General features: G+C 39.2%; 1 protein-coding gene across 1 annotated transcript; it reads right to left on the bottom strand.

The window, feature by feature from the left end:
* Positions 1-329: 329 nt before the first annotated feature.
* Positions 330-1,753, bottom strand: LOC110731996 (TBC1 domain family member 5 homolog A-like). The gene is made up of 2 exons (XM_021911915.1): positions 1,704-1,753; positions 330-1,338 (listed from the first exon to the last, which is right to left on the bottom strand). Exons 1-2 carry the CDS (start codon positions 1,751-1,753, stop codon positions 330-332), a joined length of 1,059 nt encoding a protein of 352 aa, XP_021767607.1.
* Between the last annotated feature and the right edge of the window lie 19,847 nt (positions 1,754-21,600).

The following is a 21,600-nucleotide window of genomic DNA, read 5'->3' as shown; positions in this document are numbered from 1 at the left end:
ACGGTATGGGTACCCGTCCCATGCTCACCCCTACTTTTGACATCAATCAAAGAACCCGAAGTAGCAAGAAATGGTCCACCAAGAATAAATGGAATTGTAGAATCCTCATCTATGTCAAGGACAACAAAATCTACAAGAATGATGAACTTTCCTACCCGTAAGGGATCATCCTCTACCTTGCCCCTTGGAATCCTAATTGATCTATCAGCTAATTGCAAGGTAATGTTGGTAGGTAAAAGTTCTCCCTTCTCAAGTCTTTTATAAACTGAGTATGGCATAATGCTTACACTAGCTTCCAAGTCACACAAGGCATTATCAATTTGCATTTTCTAAATAGCACAAGGGATAAAAAAGTTTTTGGGATCCTTCAACTTAGGTGGGATTTTGTTCATTATGATTGCACTACAATTCTCGGTCAAGTTAATTGTTTTGACCGCATCACATGTCCTCTTTCCACTCAAGATCTCCTTAAGGAAATTTGCATAATTCGGCATTTGTTCTATCACATCAGTGAAAGGAAGTGTAAGATGAAGTTGTCTAAGCATCTCTATAAATTTCCCATATTGCTCGTCTAATTTGTGCCTATTAAACTTTTTGGGGTAAGGAAGCTTAGGCTTGTAGACTTCTCTTTCTCTCTCTTTCACCTTCTCAACTTGTTCCTTATTGACTTCCTCAACTAAAGTATTCTCATTTCCCTCATTCTCCATTTGAACCTTTCTAGGACTCTCTTTAGCATCACTCTTCTTAGAGTCTTCACTCTTACGGACCCTACCACTCCTAGTCACAATCGCATTCGTAGGGCTCTTAGGATCTAAGATTGGTGAATTCAAAGAAGGAAGATTTGTGAATTCCTTAAACTCACTAGCCAATTGAGAAATTTGGGTCTCCAACCCCCTATGGTAAGTTAACATGTCATTGAATTTCTCATTGCTTAGGGTAATGTAGGTGTTCAACAATTTGGCTTGCTTCTCTATGACATCTTCCAAGAAACTCCTAGAGGAAAATGGCTGATCATAAAATTTATCACTTTGCCCTTGGGCATTCGGAATAAATCCAAGTGTGGTAACTCTTTGAACATTCGATTGAAGATTTCCCCTACTTTGACTGTTCCAATTACCTCTACATTGATTTTGGCCACAATCGTTATTATGGTTACCATAACCTTTGTTATAATCTCCATATCCTTGGCCATGACTTTGACCATTATAACAATGGTTGTTATAGCTACCACAAATCTCTTGGATTCCATGGTTTCTATAACCACTATTTTGGTTGTAATTATCATAGTTCACTTGGTTGTGGTAGTTCCTATTTCCAACATTCCTTTGAGCATCAAATCTAGGTCAAACATTGTTATTAGCAAAATTCACATGTTCATTCTCACTCCCAGCACATTCATCACAAAGAACTTTAGGGCAAATAGAAGCATCATGGTCATTCATTCCACACAAATTACAAGAAGAAGGAAGAGAGTTATGGGAAGAAGACGTACCTCTCCCCTTAATTTTGGAGGGAAGAATCGGTGCTTGTGAGGTCACGCTCTTGAGCTTATACTTGATAGAAACTACCTCCTTCCCTAAGTCCAAAATTTGAGTAGACAAATAGTTGATAGCATTGAGTTGTTCCATTGAGCATCCCTTAGTACTACTCTTGTTTATCGGCTCTTTTTCACCATCTTGCCATTTCATGTAGTTTCTAACTACATCCTCAAATCCTCAATGATATCTACAACATCTTCCTCAGTCTTGTTCATGATTGGCCCTCCGGCTCCGACATCAAGCCTTGCCCTCCCTTGAGGACTCAAACCGCCATAAAAAATTTGAATGATTAGGTAAGTGGGGATTCCATGGTGAGGACAATCGCGTTGATACTCTTTGTATCTCTCCCATGCTTCATAAAGGCTATCACTAGACCTTTGTTTGAAACCTTGAATCAAAGTTGTTGCCTCCGCTGTTTTCTTTTGAGGGAAGAAACGGGAAAGGGATTCCTTGGCGACTTCATGCTATGTTCTCAAAGAATTAGGCTTCACTTCCTTGTCTAGACACTCTTGAAAACTTCCAATTAGAGAGAAAGGAAATAGCTTGAGCCTTAAGAATTCTTGAGCAACCCCGTTCACCTTAATTGTGTTGCAATATTTCTCGAATTCCTTAAGATGATTTAGGGGGCTCTCATTTACTCCTCCACTATATTGCTGCCTTTCAATCAAAGTTATCATTTCAAAGTCACTATCCGGGATCAATAATGGAGCAATCCCACTCTCATACTTGTAAGCACTCGGAGTACCCAATTCTGTAACCCTTAAGACTTCTCCCATGTTAACTTGCACACACAAACTCAAAGTAAAATATTAGTAACACGGCTACAAACATAGCCAAAAGAGAAAAATGTTTTTGTATTTTTGAATTTTAGTGAAATAGACTCAACAACAATAGCAAACAACTACGCCATTCCCCGAAAACGGCGCCATTTTGATCAAAGGTGGAGACTAGGTCGTTGAAAACTAATCTTGCCTCGGTCAAACAAAATTTGTAATTTCTCAACACACCCTTATACTTAGCATAGGAGTAATTTGAGGGTCAAACCACTAGGAATGGGAGATGAATGCTAATGCTAAAGCTAAGATATCTCAAAGTAATGAAGTAAGGTGTGTCTATTCTAAACAATCAAACAATCGAAATCAAATCAAATTTATCAAACACTAGGGTTTAGGATCGACATATACTTGCAATGAATTCAACTAATTGGGGTTAGAGATGACTAAGTCGAGTGTTGCGAGGGAAAATCAATTAAGAAATCAAGAGAGTATAGTAGGCTAATCTCCTAGAGGTTAAACTAGCGCCAACTACGAGAGAGTCTAGCTAGGAACCTTCCAAACCTACTCAATCGACAAATGCAAGCCACAAATCAATTTTCCGTATCAATGTGAACTTACAATGCAATCTAGTGCGAGTAACTAGGTTGATCACTCCTAAATTAAACACACACATGCACATAATCAATCAACCAATTTACTCATAACATCAACTCCATCAATTTCCCCCAATTAGCATAAATCCATTACTCATATATGCTTCACCATTCCCCTAGTAGGAAAACTACTCACAATTCATTGAAATCAATATCAAAACTAAGCTAAACAACAAATTCATCACCAACATATTAATCAAGATAAAATCAATTCAAAAATAAATTAACTTGAACAATTAACAAAAAACATTGAAACCAAAACTAAGATTGCATTAAAGTAAAGAAATCCTTACAAACTTGTTTCAAATCAATGGAGAAAACACTTGGAATCATCAATCTTCAATAATCAATCAAGAACTTCTCTCTACAAACTAGAGTTTCTCTCTCTAAAAATCTAACCTAATTCTATTCTAATTCTAAAAAATGAACTCTCTAATAATCTCCCTCTAAAAATAGAATAAAAATCTATATATAGTAAAACTAACAAATAGAAATTAAATAGATCGTCCCAAATAAACCCGTACAGGCGCGACCAACTATAAGGGGGAGCGCGGCCGCGCAAATCTTGGTATGGAACAGAGACCTACACAGTTGCGCCCATGCCCGCGCCCGAGAGAGGCACACCCGCGCTACTAGGCCGCGCGCCCGCACCTGGGAAAAGGGCAGCCCTCTTCACCCCACCATGCCGATACTCTTCGTGTGTTCCACTCAATGCTCTTGATAAACACGGGACATTGCAGTTTCCAAACTCCATTATTGTGGGTTAAACACATGAATTCGTTCCCCCACGGCTTGAAAGCACGGCCTAAAGTCTTTAGAAACTTGCACTTGTCCATGCTTGAGCTTCAAATGGAGAACATTAGGCATCCAAATCAATGTCAAACTTGGGAAGGGGCCTCGGGAATCTTTGGATAACGACCTTAACTTGAAAAATGAAAGAAAACAAGCAAATAAAAGAGAAAATAACAAAATAAAAAAAGAAATGCATAAAAATAGAAATTCAACTAAGAAAATGAAAACTAAAGAAATAAAGAGTAAAATCAAGGAAAATCTAAAGAAAAGAGCTATAGAATAGAATGAAATCCACCCTAAAGATAACCAAATGAGTGCCATAAATGACACTCATCAGCTTCTTTACAAGCACCACGTTCGCAACCTAATCAGGGAAGTTACATGGCCGAATGAACCCGGCGTCTAACAACTTTTTTACCTTGGTAGCTGCTGCCTAACTTCTTTTCACCGTGGTTTCTCTTCTTTTGCCGAATGGGCTTCTTTTTGGGATCCACAGCGAGTTTGTGGAAAGCGAAATCCGGGCTGATGCCTGGCATCTCTTCCACTTTAAAGAAAAGGTTTCTTTGTATTCTTTCTACAGGTTGTGCAAGTCTGCACCCAACCATTCTAAGGAAGCTGTCTCCACCTTAATAGTTTGCATTGGAAGCCTTTCATCCAGAGGAATATCAATGTGCTCACCAGCTGGCTGGGGACGGAGATCTTCTGACCGTTCCCCGATCAGTGATTTCTATTCTTCTCTTTCTTCACCTCCTTTAGCTGTTCAATTTTTTTTTTTTTTTCGGCAGCTGCTGGAGGGGGTGAATAAGGGTGATGTCAAGGTCTATAGGCTCCTTTGGCTGACCGGCTGCAGCAGAAGTCGGCTTGACATATAAGAGATAACATTCCCTTACCGTCTTCTAATCCCCGTTAAGGGAGCTTACAATACCATCATCCTTTTCATATTTGAGAAGCATGAGAGCTGGGATGATGACGGCCTTGCACTCATTCAGAGTTGGTCAGCTAAGAATAATGTTGTAGGCGGTAAGCTCTTTAACCACCAAGATCCAGACGACCACGTGCTGCTTTTTCCCCTTTTGCCCCAGCCGGATGGGTAGGTCAATTTTTCCGATTGGGTGCCCAACCCCTCCACCAAATCTAACTATGGATGAAAGACGTAGCGCAGATTGTCCAGCTCGTAATTAAACTTGGACATACACTTGGAGCTGATGAGATTAAAGGAGATACCCGTGTTTATCAGGATTCGGAAAACCAGTTGGTTGGCGACCTTTCATTCGATGACGACTGGGTCGTCATACAATCGGCATACTTTGCCACGATCCTTCTCAGTGATGAGGACGTACGGGAAGGTCCCGCTAGAAGATGCCTGTCCATCATCAACTTAATGGATCATCTTCTTCAGGTGATCCTTGGTGCCCCGGATGGTCGGGCCACCGTATGCAAATTTGCTTGGTATAGTGTAGACTAGATCTTTGTCTGTATCCGAGCTACTAATAGGTGGGACATTATTTGACAACTGCCCCATATTCGTCTTAGAAGTCTCTTTGGACTTCAAGACATAGGACTTCAGCAAGCCCTTGTCATCTAGATGGTCTAACGTCTGCTTGAGACTCCAGTAGTCGTTAGTGTCATGGCCCACTTTGTGATGGAATTGAAAAAATTTATTCTTGTTTTGCGACTTAACAGAACTCTTCTGAGGATTTGGCTTCTCAATAGTCAGCCAATCCTTCACTTATATAAAGATTGTGTAACAGTCTTTATTAAATTCATACCGTGAGACATACGGTTTGAATTATTTCTTTTTCTTTTAGGATGGCTAATTAGGTTCCTCAACTGCCCAAACTTCTTTCACTTTTGCTCTCTTCAGATTTCTGAGCTGGCTAAGCAGACCTACTCTCTTTTTGCTTATCAGACTTCTTGGAGTCTGACTAATTGCTTGACAAGCAGAGTTTGGTAGCCTGAATAAAGCTCTCCGCCTCTATCATTGGCTCCTGAAGGGTGCATGCCCTCTTTCGAAAAAGGTCGAACACAAAGGTTGTAGGGAATATTTCAAGCATTACCCTAAACTTGAACCCCACTGTGATCATACACTGAAGTACGTTGGCGTCTAAAGAGAAGGAAGCTAAAGCAAAACAGTTGCCAACAAGTTTTAGGAAATTGTAAACCGTTCATAGGGTGAAGGTTACACCCCTTAGCGATCCAAGTGATCGTTAACTCCAATAGGTTTGGAACTAAGACTGGAAGTTCGGGGATAAAGGTACAAATCCAACCTAAAAGAGGTTGAACCTGCCCTAATAATAGGTCTCTACTTTATTATCCTCATATTTATGTGCGCTTTTTGACAACATGCAATCAATAGGTTAGCCCTAAACCTGTTTATCTATGTTGGTTGAATATAAATGCACAAAAAAACACTATTATTGGCGATCACTTGAATTATAATCATATTAACCCTAAACAAGATTATTAATTATCTTATTAAGCATGATTACAAGTACCAATTCCCTTTAAACATGCACAAAAGGTGTGATCAAGCAATAAAAATAAATATAATAAAGCAACATAATAATAATCATAATCAGAATAATAATCATGAAAATAATCATAATTAAAATAATTATGTTCATGTTAAACATAAAGCATAATAATAGCAAGATCCTAGGCATGATACTAACAAGATTAATAACAAACCCTAGCATGTCACTAAACAATACAAATCAAAGCTTTAGCCCTAACATGATACTAACATGCTATTAGGAAAGAAAATAGAAAGCATCACATAAATCATAATTGATATAAGGAACTTATTGTTGTCACCCTAAACATCATACTAAGAAAAGCATCCTAACATGATACTAGGAAAAAACATCCTAACAATCTAAACATGATTTCAATATCATAATATCAATTCAACAATTAAAGTACTTACTTAGATGCCTCTTACCTCTTTCTTATAACAAAATACACACGTTAGTAACTTCACTGAAAATAATAAAATTAAAGAATTAAATTAAATAAAGATTTAGAGAGTTTAGATTAGATTTGGGACCAAACCCTTAGAAATATCAAACCTTTCAGGTCTAGGGCGAAAGCTACTTTGAATTATGCTATGTGTGTCGAGATCTTATGAATGCGGAATTGTTTGGGAAAAGTTGGTTTAGAATAAGAGAGAGAGAGTATCAAGAAATTCTTGATGAGAGTTGGTGATTAAAAACGGAGGTTTTAGGAGGCTATTTATAACAAAAATCAGCTGAAATATGATAAAAAATAATCAGAGTTTCGAGAAGAATAAAATACGACGTTGTCGCCACACAAGCCTCTGTCGTCGTGCGACAGAGCCTGTCGCTAGGCGACAACCTGTGGTGTGGTGCTGCAGACAGTTTTTTCACACATTTTCATATTTTGATAAAATTTAAGCGTACGAAGGGTAATACTGTAATTTTCTTTCAAACACTTCTTTTATTCTAAAAAAAAACTCAATTATCAATGCTAATCACATTAGGATTCAAAATAACCTTCTAGAAGATTCTAGAAGATAATAATCAATCCTAATTTCATTAGGAATGATAAATCATAATCGGCCCTCCTCTGGATCATTGGGCCGCATATAAAAATCAAACTGGGCTAAGTTTTGTAATATGGCCATAACTTCCTCATTATTCATCGGAATTGGGCTTATAATATATTGTTGGACAGCTCTTTTCGAACCCAATCCAAATAAACTATTATTTAACCCTTGACATGGACCAAACTAAACTGGATTGGCTATTTTTATAAAATAGGCTTTCAAAATAGAGAGAAAGAAGAGAATTAAGAAACTAACCGCAACACTAGACTTTCCACACTTTCACTTCTTTCGATTATGATTCAACGTGAAAAGCATTCATCACCGGGTTTGGTTTTGGAGAGATACAAATGGGTCTCTACAGAAGCCCCCACTTTGACTGAGTTTGGAGAAACACAGGTTTCGAAAACAAAAGTCAAAGTATCCAAAGGGACGAAGAATGATTCAGAACGTTCTGTGATCCCAAATCATTCATGTAACGCCGATAACTGCAAACTACAGTTAGTTAAAAAAGATAAGAGAGTTAAGAAATGCGTATCTTGCACCGTCGAGCACAGGTCTTTGGAGGTAACCATTTTGTTGCTATATTTGCTGTTGACAACCTTACACAAGCTAGGGAACGCCATCATGTTGTTTTGATGTTGCTAATGTTCACTCGTCTATGAACAATGGATCTTTTATGATATGTCCACGCGTCTCTGAACAAAGAGCTTCTGAATGATATGCCCACGTGTCTCTGAGCAAAGAGCTTCTTCTTGTTTGACGATCTTCCTTAATCTAGGGGATACCGCATGAAGACTGCTACGCTTGTAACTGCCTCCAATTATGCTGTGATAATCTTCTAGAAGCTAGAGAACCCTATCGAAGATTGATTCGCCTGAAACGATCTTCTAGCGCTTTGTGAACATTTTCCGCAGTCCTGGGAATATGATCGAAGATTTCTTCTCTTGAAGTTATCCTCATTTGTTGCGATAACACTCGGAAGAGTATCACCGAAGAATAACGCTTGTCGATCCTTTAAAGATCGCTAGAACTTTCTTTTTCCATGTCAGTGCGTCAGAGCTTTTGTGAACTAGTATGTCGGTGCTTTTATTGTTTGTGAACCAGTATGTCGGTGCTTCTGCGATGAGCCAATGTTTAGGCGCTTTAAGCTGAGTGAGACGATCATTTATCATGTTGATCACTTAATGCGATTGTAACCGAGCCGATTACTGAATCATGTCAAATTGATTATATGGGTTAGCAGGCATACCAAGGAACCCAAACTGCTGTTTGAGGTTGAAATAATCGTTCTGAGAGGCTTCGCATTCTGTCGTCGCTGAAACATCACTAGCGCCGCGATTTCTCCTTTTCGCTCAGCGCAGCACTCTGTCTCTTGGCAACAAAGTTGTTGTGCGACGCTGCTGTCGGGATTTTTGCATAAATCCCCTTTTCTTCCTCATTTCCCTGCTACTGCTTATTTTTCATCTGAGTTCGCCACAAAATCTTCGAATTTCTCGTTCTTGCTCGTTTCTTAACCAAATTCGCCTAAATTTGTTGCAAATCAAAGCTTTGTTCATCAAGTTTGCTGATCTATGTAATTTTTTTCAAAACTCACTCGAATTTTTCTGAATTTTGCACATGTTCATTCACGAAATTCTTGAAAATTCAAAACTTGTATTGCTCAATTCGCTTCGTTTGTCAAATTTTATGCCATGAAATTGCTTGATTATGTTTGTATATTGCCTTGGGAGTATTTTGAGACTTGTTTGACTCAAATTGGTGAAGAAACGAATGATTCACCAATGCTAAACCTCTTAAGGTCATGAGAACAATGTGACTTGTTCTTGATGTTTTTCCTAGCAATTCTTGTCCAATTTGTCACAATAATTATCATATTATTGCAAGAAATTGTTTGATTGCTTAAAAAATGTAATATATGCTTTTAATTGAAATTGTGCTCTTTTTTAGTACTACGTACTCTGTTTTTTGCGAACATAGTATCATGCGGCTAGGCGAACCTTAGATACTATAGAACCTTAATATTTCTCAATTTTGCACAATGTAGTATGGCTAGACAGTGAGGTTCTGGCTCCCGGTCACGAGACATACGACTGGATCACAAGCCCATTCAGGAGGACGTTGATCCGTCCACCTCTCTCAGTCCCTTCCCTAAGTGGACGAGCCGATGTTGTTCTTTGCCCCCGAGCACCGTATTTCTGAGGGGGTGCATCGTGGGATTGATAGTGGTAGGTCGCGCAACCATGGCTCGGGCAATGACACCCTAGGTAAGTTGTACAGCAAGTATTTTAGTGGCAATGAGGGGCTGCGCTTTCTTTGGGAGTCTTGTGGGCTGACTGCCCTATTCCAAGCTACAAAGGCCATGTACTCGTTCGACGCGGGCCACTACGTGGTTCGCGCTTTGGTGGAGTTCTTCTAGGACACCACCAACACTTTTCACTTTCCTTGGAATGAGATGAATGTCACCCCAGCCGACTTCAGTCTCATCTCCGGACTGGAGTTTCACTCGACTGCACTGCCGTTTGACAGCTCCATTAGTGTTTTCTCTCCTGTGGTCGATGAGCTGTTGGGTCCGATCGCTTTTCGGGCCTGTGCAGAGTTGGAGCCATCACGATTTAGCTCCAGGCGCATTCGCCGGTCGACTCTAATGATGGTTTTTGAGGACGATGCGACCACCCGAGAGCAGCGGGTGCGCATTTTTGCACTTATTTTGTTGTCATGGACATTTTCCCCTGACAAGGGTAGTCGGGTGCTGCTTTACTACTTTCCTACTCTCCGCGATCTTCAGCTGATCAGGACTTACGATTGGGCCAGCTTGGCCTACGCTGACTTTCTGCGAGGATTGCGAGACTCCTTTCGAAATCAGTCTTACACAGGAGACATCGCTCTTTCTAGCTTTTGGAGAGTCATAGAGGTATACTTTATCTCTTAAAAGTTAGCTCTAAACTCTTATTAGCACCTGCTAATATCTTTTCATTTCTTTAGATCTTGTTCTACGAGTACTTTCCTTCGCTTGCGCCGTCGAGACCATCTCCACGCGAGCTCCCTGTTTGCGCCTGTTGGGGAGGTCGTTTTAGTAACCAGGCGACTACTGATCGTGTTCGAGAGCTGATCCTCTCGTTATATTCTTTTTGAATAGTTGACATCTTTATATTGCTTTTGGTAGTGTTTTACCTTATAGACATTCTTTGTAGGAGCCTCATATGTTATACCGGGCATGGGACGGTCTGGTTATTCCTACGCTGGCAGTGTAGTACAATGCTGGGCGTCGCTACTTTCAAGGGACGTATGAGGCGGCGGTGTACCTAGGAGAGAGAGTTGATATTCAGCACTCCTAAGAGATTTTCGTCATCCCTGATCCTCCGCCACGCCACATGTTCCATGACGCGATGCTGCTTAACTTATCGTAGAGGTCACCTGAAGGTACCCCTTGGCGATCTTATGGTAGCTCGGGGCGATGCTACGAGGAGGATTTGCTGCCGTTGTTAGCTCCGGCCCCTGTCTTGTCTGAGGAGGCGGCTGTATGATTTTTGTCTTTTATCTCTTTGCTAAGTAGCCCCCAACTAGTATTTTATTCACATTGGTTTTCATTTTTCCAGACCGAGCCTACGGAGTTCGTTCCCCCTCCCATGTCCATCCATTATCAGGGGACATAAGGGCCTATCAAGGAGATGATCCCTTCGGCTCCCGAGGATCAGCGTTTCGTTGAACGATCTATCCGTCGTCACCAGACTCTGGTGAGTTATTTACTTGCTATTTTTGTTAACATCTGCTTTGGTTACGGCGATGGCGAGGTGCATAGACGCTTTTCGGAGCCAGCTAGTACGGATGAGGAACGTGGATTCCTATCGTCGCGACGACACTGTTCGGGAGGTAGCTTTTCTTCTTTATTTCTGCATTGTTTATATTTTCATTTTCTTTGCATCTGACATGATTTCTTTTTGCAGGGACAGCTTATTCCTTTCCGTACTCGGACGAGACCTGAGGTTCGGAGAGAGCCGGCTAGGTATAGCTCAAGAAGTCGTCGCACTACTACCGGTGGTCGGGGTGGCCGATCTCATGCTGCCTGGACCGAGGCGGTGGAAGGCTCGGGTTCGTCCTCTGAGAGTGCATAGGTTGGGCCGATGGGCAAGGGAGAGGCAACATTGGCTCCGGTAGGTGGTGGGGCGTACGAGGTCGGTTCATCGTCGCAGCAGCCTCCGTAGCCTCAGCCTTTGTTGATTCATCACCAGGGCGACCAAGGGTGGACTGGTCCTGATTTGAGTTTCCCTCCTCCTGGCGAGACAGGAGCTGGTGGGGAGCATACTCCTTGATTTGCGCAGTTCTTTGATATGATGAACATTCCTCATCATCTGCGCCGTAGTTGTACCTATGTTTATTTATTTTGACTTTTATAGGACTTTACCTGACCGAATCATTTATTAGCTACATTTGTTAGACATATTTTGTATATACAGACTATTATCTATTATGACTGTATTATCTTTGCATTTATTTATCATTTTTATGTGCATATGTGTGTCTGCGAAAATTGTGATTAATTTTGCGCAAATTTTTTAGTGATTTTTATTACTAATGGAGGGTATCCGACTTTCACACCCAAAAAGAAAAATGAAAAATAAATTGGACTTAAAACAAACCTAAATTTAATTAAGTTTGAATAAATCCAAAAGGAAAAGAGAAGGAAAATATATTAAATTAATATATATGGTGTATTTGAACACAGGGAAAAATTGTACAGTCACTGTACGAATTCGAATCATAGCCAGAAAAACGCGGTTTACATAGCACATTGAGGAAGCGCTGCAGCGCCGCGTGTCGCCACGCGTTTTACGATGTCGCCGAGCGCTGCTGCTATTGCCAGGCGACAAACTCTGTCGTCAGGCGACAAGCTTGTCGTTTGGCGCTGCAGTGCGCGGCCTTCGAATTGTTTTCGGAGTCAAACTGCATCGATTTTGTAAATAAATAGCCCCTTAATCTGCCGATTTTCTGTATAATTCGAAAAGATTAATTATAATATTAGATTCTCAACAAATAATCATGTCTTTAGTTACTAAGAGTTTTAGAAATTTCACTCGTGAATGGTGTCGGTCTTTAACCACTAAAGAGAGAAAAGAACTCGAATTCTTTCACATGTGAGGTATTTATGATTTTAAGGGGGTATATCTTGATATAGAATTTTTTCATGCCGCCTTAGAATACTGGGGCACAAATACACATTGATTTAGACTAGGGTGTGATGAAATTATCCCTTTACCGGAAGAATTTGGTGCCATCCTAGGCTTCCCTTCATTAGATTTTGCGGTAATCCCTAGAATAAATGAATTTTATTATAAAGATTTTGAGCGCTTCTTTAGTTTAAGAGAAAGAGATCTAACAAATATTGTAGATGGTAGCGTAGTTAATCTAAAATAATTAGCACGCCACTACTTTGATAGACCTTATTCAGAATCTTTTCATGTTTATAGATGAAGGGCTTTTCTCTTTTGCATGCTTAACCAATATCTTCTCACTAGTGGTAGAACTAAAGAGAATTATTTTTACTGTTTTGGAGCAAATTGAATCTAGAAGGAATCCAATGCCATTAATTATTGGAGAGACTATGCTTAGTCTTGATGAATTAAAGAAAAATCCAAAAGCACCTTTTCGGGGCTCTCCAATTTTATTACAGGTAGAAAAATAATATTTTTAATTACATAAATCAAAAACATATTTTTCTATAGTAATACTAATTTATTTGCATTGAATTTTTTTGCTGATATGGCTAATGGAGAGACTAGAATTAATTAGTCCTCCTGACAATATTGAAAAATATACTCCAAATTGTTTTGTGAAGCGAAAGAAACGCTTCTCTTAGATGGAGCGCCATGAGTGGAATAAAGTCTTTGCTTCTTGCAACTTTTCTATCAAGTAGGTCGTCCCATGGTGGAAAATAGAGAAGATGGTTGGTGTCAACAAGCAACCCTTCTACCGTCTTCCAAGCTTAACCAAAATGACTTTTTATTATCCCTGCAGGATAAAAAAGCATTACGGTATACTTCAAAAAATTCCTTCTGGGGATCTCCGTCGTCCCTAAGAATTCCCTGTTTCACAAGAAGTAGAGAAATTTGACACATATTGGAGTGCTAGGCCTTTATGGGAAGTGATTACCCAAAAGGTTCCTCCTTCCTTGCCCAATGATGTGAAGTGATGGCTTCTTAATAAGCCTACAAAGGACATGAAGAAGAATCAGAGTAGAACCAATGTGAATAATCGTCTAGGTTACAAATTGATTCCTGTTAAAGAACGCTTGGGTGAAAAGATTGAATTCAAAACATTAGTGATGCCTAAGAAGAAGAATATTATAAAGGATAAAGGGAAAAGAAAAGTTGACACTTCAGAAAAGAAGGCTTGGGTAGAAAAGAAACATGAAATCCTAGCAAAGGGAGTCACCATTAACTCTAAAATTGAATGTAGGTCCTCTAAAGGATGATTACTAGCTATAGTCATGGACGATGAAGAAGATGCAGATAAAAATTTGAAAAGGGCAAAGAAAGATAAAAAAGATTGAAGCATTGCTTAACTTCCAATTTATTAGAATAGTTTAAATTTAAAGTTAATTTGTTTTATTTAGCTTTTATTTAAATTCCATCAATAATGTAATTTTTTTTATTAATGAAATTTCAACTTTTTTAAATTAAATCAACTTTTTAATTTATTAAGCAATGAAAACGAATTAGTAGTTTCCAGAAATTTTCTGGTGTACGGAAGTAAAAAAATTTCCGAAATACACCAAAATTTCCCAGATATTCCCAGAAAAATGGCGCCGCTGTTTTGTTTCTGTCGCCAGGCATTGTTGTATGTTGCTGAGCGACAGGTTCCATCGCTTTGCGCTGCAGTCTTTCTGCTGGTGACAAACCTCTTTCTATGGCGCTGCTATTTCGTCGAATTTCTATTGCTTCTAGGATGTGAGTTTTACGAATATTAAAGTGGTCGCACCCTGTAAAGGGTTGCCTACGTATCCTTTCCTAAAGAATCATGCCAAACGTAGCTCTCTTGAGTGTCCTTACTCTAGTAATTATGGGTAGTACTTTTTAAGTTGGTCAAGGCTCGTCATGTTCAAGAATTTATTGCCATCCATGTTAGTAAGTTTAGTTGCACCATCCGATAGGATGGTTTTGACGATATATGGTCCGGACTAATTACGCCTAAATTTGCCCCTTGGATTCAAAACATTTTTCCTTAATGCTTTTAACACCAAGTCTCCTACTTTGATGTTTCTTGTCTTGACCTTCCTATTAAAGTGCCTAGTCATACGGGTTTGATAGCATTAGGTATTATGTAGAGCTTCTAGTCGCTTTTCATCAAGTAGAATTAGCACTTCACACCTTACTCTAGTCCATTCGACTTCATCAAGTCTACTTTCTAGTGCAATGCGTAGAGACGGTATCTCAAGCTCTACAGGTTGTACGGCATCCATTCCATAAACCAAGGAGAATGGCGTATTTCCTGTTGATGTGCGAATTGACGTGCGATAACCCCAAAGTGCAAAATGGATTTTGTCAGGCCAATCCAGGTAATTTTCTGTCATTTTCTCGATAATAGTCTTTAGGTTTTTATTAGCTGCCTCAACTACTCCATTTGCTTGAGGTCTATAGGGTGAAGAATGATGGTGTTGAAAACCATATTTTTGTAGCAATTCTTCACATTCAGCCTGAAAGTGAGTTCCATTGTCACTTATCATCTCATGTCGGACTTTGTATTGACAAATAATATTTCTTTCGATAAAGAGTGCTACATGTTTTGCAGTGAGTTTAGCATATGATTGTGCTTCAACCCACTTGGTGAAGTAATAAATTGCTACTAAGATGTATTCGTGACCTCCTGTCCTAGGAGGGGTAATTTTACTCATAATATCAATTCCCCATGTAGGGAATGGCCATGGTGAAGTGTAAGTGTAAAGTAGAGATGGAGGAACATGTTGTAAATTGGCATAAATTTGGCACTTAGGGCATCTTTTTACATATTGATAACAATCCCTATTCATGGTAGTCCAATAGACCCTTCTCGCATTATCTTTTGGACTAGCATTTTGCCGTTAACATGGGCTCCACAAATGCCTTCGTGGACTATCCTCGTAGCTCTTTGGGCATCCTTTTTCCCTATATATAAGAGAGCTCGACCCTTAGGTACCCTTTTATGTAACTCGTTGTCTATGAGAACTTATTTGGAAGCCACTAGTCTTAATGCTCGTTTTTCTCTTTTGTCAGCGTGAGGAGGATATTCTCCTTTGGTGACGTAATTAAGTATTTCCGTATACCACGGTTCTTCTTCTTCTTCTTCATCTTGGACCACTTCATCATCTTCTATGGCTTGAATATAAGTCAGTTTATGCCTTTTCTCTATGGTTAGAGGCATTTGCTTGATTTTCGTAGGAATCCTAACCATTGAGGCTAGTCTTGCCAAGGCATCAGCAAATTGGTTTTCCCCTCTAGGTAGATAGGTGTATTCTACCTTTTCCATCTGATTGGTGAGAGTTTCTAGATAACTTTGGTAAGCGGCTAGACTTTCACTCCTTACTTTCCGTCTTTTGGAAATTTGGTTGATGATCAACGAAGAGTCTCCGAATATTCGCAATTTCTTCACTCCCAATGCCAAAGCTGTTTCAAGGCCTACCACGCATGCTTCGTATTCGGAAGCGTTGTTGGTAACGTCAAAATCTACCTTTATAGGGATTGGAACGTGCTCTTCTTAGGTGATACTAATAGTACTCCAACGCCACATCCCTTTTGGTTTACGGCTCCATCGAAGTATAAAGTCCAGGTATCATCTTCTGTGACCATCAAGTCTTCGTCTGGAAATTCATTGTCATGTACTGGCGTCGAATCTTCTATTGGGAAATCCTCTAGGAAGTCCGAGACCACAGATATAAATGGATGAAGAAGATATGGAGAAAACCACATTCATCACACAGTGGGGTACATATTTCTACACGGTAATGCCATTCGGGTTGAAAAATGCGGATGCCACCTACCAAAGAGCAGTCACAGCATTGCTACATGATATGATGCACAAAGAGGTGGAGGTCTATGTCTATGATAAGTCTAAATATTGCCCAGGCCACATCATTGCACTTCCCAAGTTCTTTGAAAGAATCTGCAAGTACAACATGAGATTATATCCAGCAAAGTGTGCATTCGGAGTCACGTCAGGAAAATTACTTGGATATGTGATTTGTTCTCGAGGGATTGAAATAGATCCCACAAAAGTAAAAGCGATCATGGCCATGCCAGCGCCAAAGAATGAGAAGGAAATTCGAGGTTTCATGGAAGGTTGCAATATATAAGTAGGTTCATATCAAAACTCACGGCGATATGTGAACCTATATTTAAGAAGCTTAAGAAAAATGTCCCAGTCACATGGGATGATGATTGCCAAAAAGCTTTCGAAAAAACCAAAGAATGCCTGGAAAACCCACCCGTGCCAGCGCCAGCAATACCTGAATTTCCTCTTCGACTCTACCTTACAGTCACAAGAGAAACGATGGGGGCAATGCTAGCACAAGATATCGATAGCAAGGAGAATGCAATTTACTACTTGAGCAAGAAGCTTCAAGGATACGAGACACGATACACACCACTTGAAAAGTTATGTCTCGCACTTGTGTGGGCTGCGCAGAAACTAAGACATTACATGCTCACTCATACAGTGCATGTCGTGTCCAAGATGGATCCTCTCAAATACTTGTTCGAAAAAGCAACACTCAATGGCAGATTATCAAGGCGGGTAGTCAATCTTGCTCAGTTCGACTTGAAATTTGTACCACAAAAAGCCATCAAAGGTTCTGCGGTTTCTGACTCCTTAGCAGACTTTCCGCTAGAAGAAGTTGAGAAAGAAGAAGATGAGTACGATTTCCCTGACGAAGATTTACTCATAACCGAAGATGATAGCTAGACGCTCTATTTCGATGGAGCATCAAACCAAAAAGGTTGTGGTGTAGGTGTCTTGCTTGTATCACCCAATGAAGAGCATATCCCAATTTCCATGAAGCTCGACTTTGATGTCACCAACAATGCCGCAGAATGTGAAGCATGTATTTTGGGGTTAGAAACAGTTGTCGCCTTGGTAATTAAGAAGCTCATAATCTACGGTGATTCTTCACTAATCATTAACCAAATATCCAAGAGATGGAAGGTGAGAAGTGAAAGTCTCGCTACGTATCAAGCTCATTTAGATGAAGTGGAATATACGTATTTGCCGAGAGAAGAAAACCAGTTCGCCAACGCACTAGCTAAATTAGCATCAATGGTGCGAATTCCAACAGATACAATCAGAATACCGTTGACCATAGAAAGAAGATATGAATCGGCTTACGTTCACGCAATTGATGATGAACAAGAATCGCAAGAATAAGATGAAGAGCCATGGTATACAGATATCCTTAATTACGTGACAAGAGGAGAATACCCTCCTAATACTAATAAAAGGGCACACCGTGCTTTGAGGCTCCTGGCCTCACATTATGTGCTCATCAAGGGAGAACTCCACAAGAAGACTGCAATGGGGAGAAATTTCTTATGCATAGCCAAGAAAGAAGCACACAGAACCATGGAAAACCTTCATGTCAGTATATGTGGAACGCACATGAATGCGAAGATGTTAGTCTAAAAGATTCAACAACAAGGTTATTATTGGACTACTATGGAGAGAGATTGTCACAAATACGTCAAGAAATGTTTGAAGTGTCAAGTCTACGCAAATTTACAGCACACTCCACCTTCGCTTCTCTACACATATACTTCTCCATGGCCTTTCTCCACTTGGGGCATCGACATCATTGGAAAGATAACGCCACCAGGACAAAGGGGCATGAATTCATCCTCGTAGCAATCGACTATTTCACCAAATGGGTCGAAACTGCCTCATATGCTAAGCTAACGGCAAAATACGTAGCTCAATTCATAAAAAAAAAATATCATATGCCGCTATGGGGTACCTCATGTGATGATCAGTGATAATGGAAAACATTTCCAAGTCGAATGCGTGGAATTATTACAGAAATATCATATCTGTAGACACCCATTTGTGTCTCCCCAAAACCAAACCTAGTGATGAGTACCTTTCACGTTGAATCATAATCGAATGAAGTGAAAGTGTGGAAAGTCTAGTGTTGCGGATAGTTTTTAATTTCTTTCTCTTCTCTCTGTTTTTGAAAACTTATTTTAAGAATACAACCAATCCAGTTTGGTTGGTCCATGATATGGGTCCAATAGTAGTTTAGTTGGATCGGGCTTGACAAGAGCTTTCCAACGATATATTATAAGGTCAATTCCGATGAATATTGAGGAAGTTATGGCCAATTTACCAAGCTGGGCCCGGTTCTAAGCCTTATATGTGGCCCAATGATCTAGGGGAGGGCCTAATATGATTTATCATTCCTAATGCAATTAGGAATGATTTTATTCTTCTAGATTCTTCTAGAAGGTTCTTTTCATTCCTAATTCAATTAGCATTGATAAATTGACTTTTGTTGACTTTTCAGAGTTTTAATTAAAATCAAATAGCATTTTTGAGGAAAATATACGATTTTATCCTCCAGTACGGCAAACTTATCTGATTTTTGAAAACGCGTTAAAGTCAGGCTTGGCGCCTGACTCTAGGCATTGGCGCCTTGAACAAGGCCTGACGCTAGCCATTGGCGCCTGGCGCTGGTGTTGGTGCCAGGCGCCAGTTAGCCAGGGTTTGCGCCAGCTCTGTTTTTTTTGCGTCAGACTCTGTTTTGTTTATTTTATCTTTTTGGCTGATTTTCTCTATAAATAACGTATTAAAAACTCCGTTTTCATTCACCAATTCTCATCATTCACCAATTCTCACGAATATTCACTTACAATCAGTCATCAATTTTCTCTTCAATAATCATCAATTCTCTCTCTCTTTTCTAAACCTTGTTTTCACATACAAAATTCCGCATTCATTAGATCTAGAAACCCCTAGCCATATTCAAAGTTGCCTTCGCCCTAGACGTGAAAGGTTTAATTTGTGAGGGTTTGGTCCTAAATCTCTATTTCAATTATTTAATTTCATTGTTTCGATTATTATTTTCCTTGAAGTTACTAGCGCGTGTATTTTGTTATTAGAAAGAGGTACGAGACATCAAAGTAAGTGCTTTAATTGGTTTTAATTGATATTATGACGTAGACATCATGTTTATATTGTTATTATAATATTCCTAGTATCATGTCTAGGGTAATTTTAATATTAAATATGATTTTTATGATGTTTCCTATGTTCTTCCTAATATTTATGATTGTTAGTATCATGTTAGGGCTAAAGATTTGATTTTTATTGCTTAGTGACATGCTAGGGTTTGTTATTAATCTTGTTAGTATCATGCCTAGGATCTTGCTATTATTATGCTTTAATATTAACATGAACATGATAGTGATTATAATTGTTATAATTTATGAAGATTATGAAAATTATTATTATTATTTTGTTGATAATTATTTTATTTTATATGATGATATTATTATTATTATGGCTATTATTATTCATGATGATGATTATTATTATGTTGCTTGATTATATTGTTATTGCTTGATCACACCTTTTTATTCATGTTTAAAGGGAATTTGTACTTGTAATCACGCTTAATAAGATAATTAATAATATTGTTAGGGTTAATGTGATTATAATTTCAAGTGATCGCCAATAATAGATTTGTTTGTGCATTAAATTCAACCAACATAGATAAACAGGTTTAGGGTTAATCCTATTGATTGCATGTTAATTAAAAAGCGCACATGAATACGATCTGAACAAAGTAGAGGCCTATTATTAGGGCAGGTTCAATCTCTTTTAGGTTGGATTTGTACCTTCATCCCCGAACCATTATTTGGTTCTAGACCTTATGGAGTTGACGATCTCTTGGATCGTTAAGGGGTGTAACTTTCACCTCGTGAACGGTTTACAAGTTCCTAAAAAACTTGTTGGCGACTCTTTTTGCTCTATCTTCTTTCCCTTCGGACGCTACCGTATTTTAGTGTATGATCACAGTGGGGTTCAAGCTAGGGGTTAACGCTTGAAATTATTCCCTACAGTTTCTGGCAACTCCACTGGGGAGGATTTCTATTCTAATTCCTAAATTTGTTTCGGCAATGATTTAGAATGAATGGATGAGACTCGAAACGTTCTAAGTATTTCATGTGCGTAATTTTGATTAACATTATTATCATATGCATAAAAAAAGATCTCATTGGAAAGACCATCTGTAATGAGTTAAAAACATAGGATTTTAAACGTAGGAAATTTGAGAAATATCTTTCACAACTAGGACCGAAATAACACCGCGCGAAACTGGAAAATTTTATCGAGCACAGAAAGCTGCTGAGGCATGTGGGAAGTAGCGTCAGGGGCCAGAGCTTGGCGCCAGTATTTTAGTCGTAGTGCCAGACGCCAGTATTGGCGCCAGGTGCTACAGTTAAAAGCTGGCGCCAGTCTCTGATTGCTGTTGATATCTCAAATGATTCAACTCATAAAAGAGAAGTTAAAATCGGATTAACACTAAATAAACAAGAAAGAACCGATTTAATTAACTTACTTAAAGAATTTATCGATGTATTTGCTTGGTCATATGAAGATATGCCAGGCATTAATAGAGAAATAGCTCAACACACTATACCACTAATTCTAGGAATGAAACCGGTAAAACAAAAGTTACGTCGAATGAAACCTGACGTAGCTCTTAAAATAAAAGAAGAAGTTCAAAAACAAATAACTGCAGGTTTCATCAAGGTATCCAAATACCCCGAATGGGTCGCCAACGTCGTCCCAATTCTGAAGAAAGACGGAAGGGTAAGAATGTGTGTCGACTATCGAGATCTAAATAAGGCAAGTCCAAAGGACGACTTCCCTTTGCCACACATCGATATTCTAGAAGATAACACGGTAAATCACGCGCTTCTTTTGTTCATGGATGGATACGCCAACCAAATTCTCATGGCAGAAGAAGACATGGAGAAAACAACTTTTATAACACCATGGGGAACTTATTGGTACAGGATAATGCCATTCGGGTTGAAAAACACAGGTGCTACTTACCAACGTGCAACAACTGCCTTACTCCATGACATGATGCATAAAGAAGTCGAAGTATATGTCGACGACATGATTGTAAAGTCAAAAGACCGTCCAGGCCATCAAGTAGCCTTAAGGAAATTTTTCGAAAGGCTAAGAATATATACTATGAGGTTAAATCCATCTAAATGTGCTTTTGGAGTCACCTTAGGCAAGCTTTTGGG

The sequence above is a fragment of the Chenopodium quinoa genome, unplaced genomic scaffold, assembly GCF_001683475.1.
Source record: "Chenopodium quinoa cultivar QQ74 unplaced genomic scaffold, ASM168347v1, whole genome shotgun sequence".
Lineage (NCBI taxonomy): Eukaryota > Viridiplantae > Streptophyta > Magnoliopsida > Caryophyllales > Amaranthaceae > Chenopodium > Chenopodium quinoa.
This window is presented reverse-complemented; position numbering and strand designations above follow the sequence as displayed.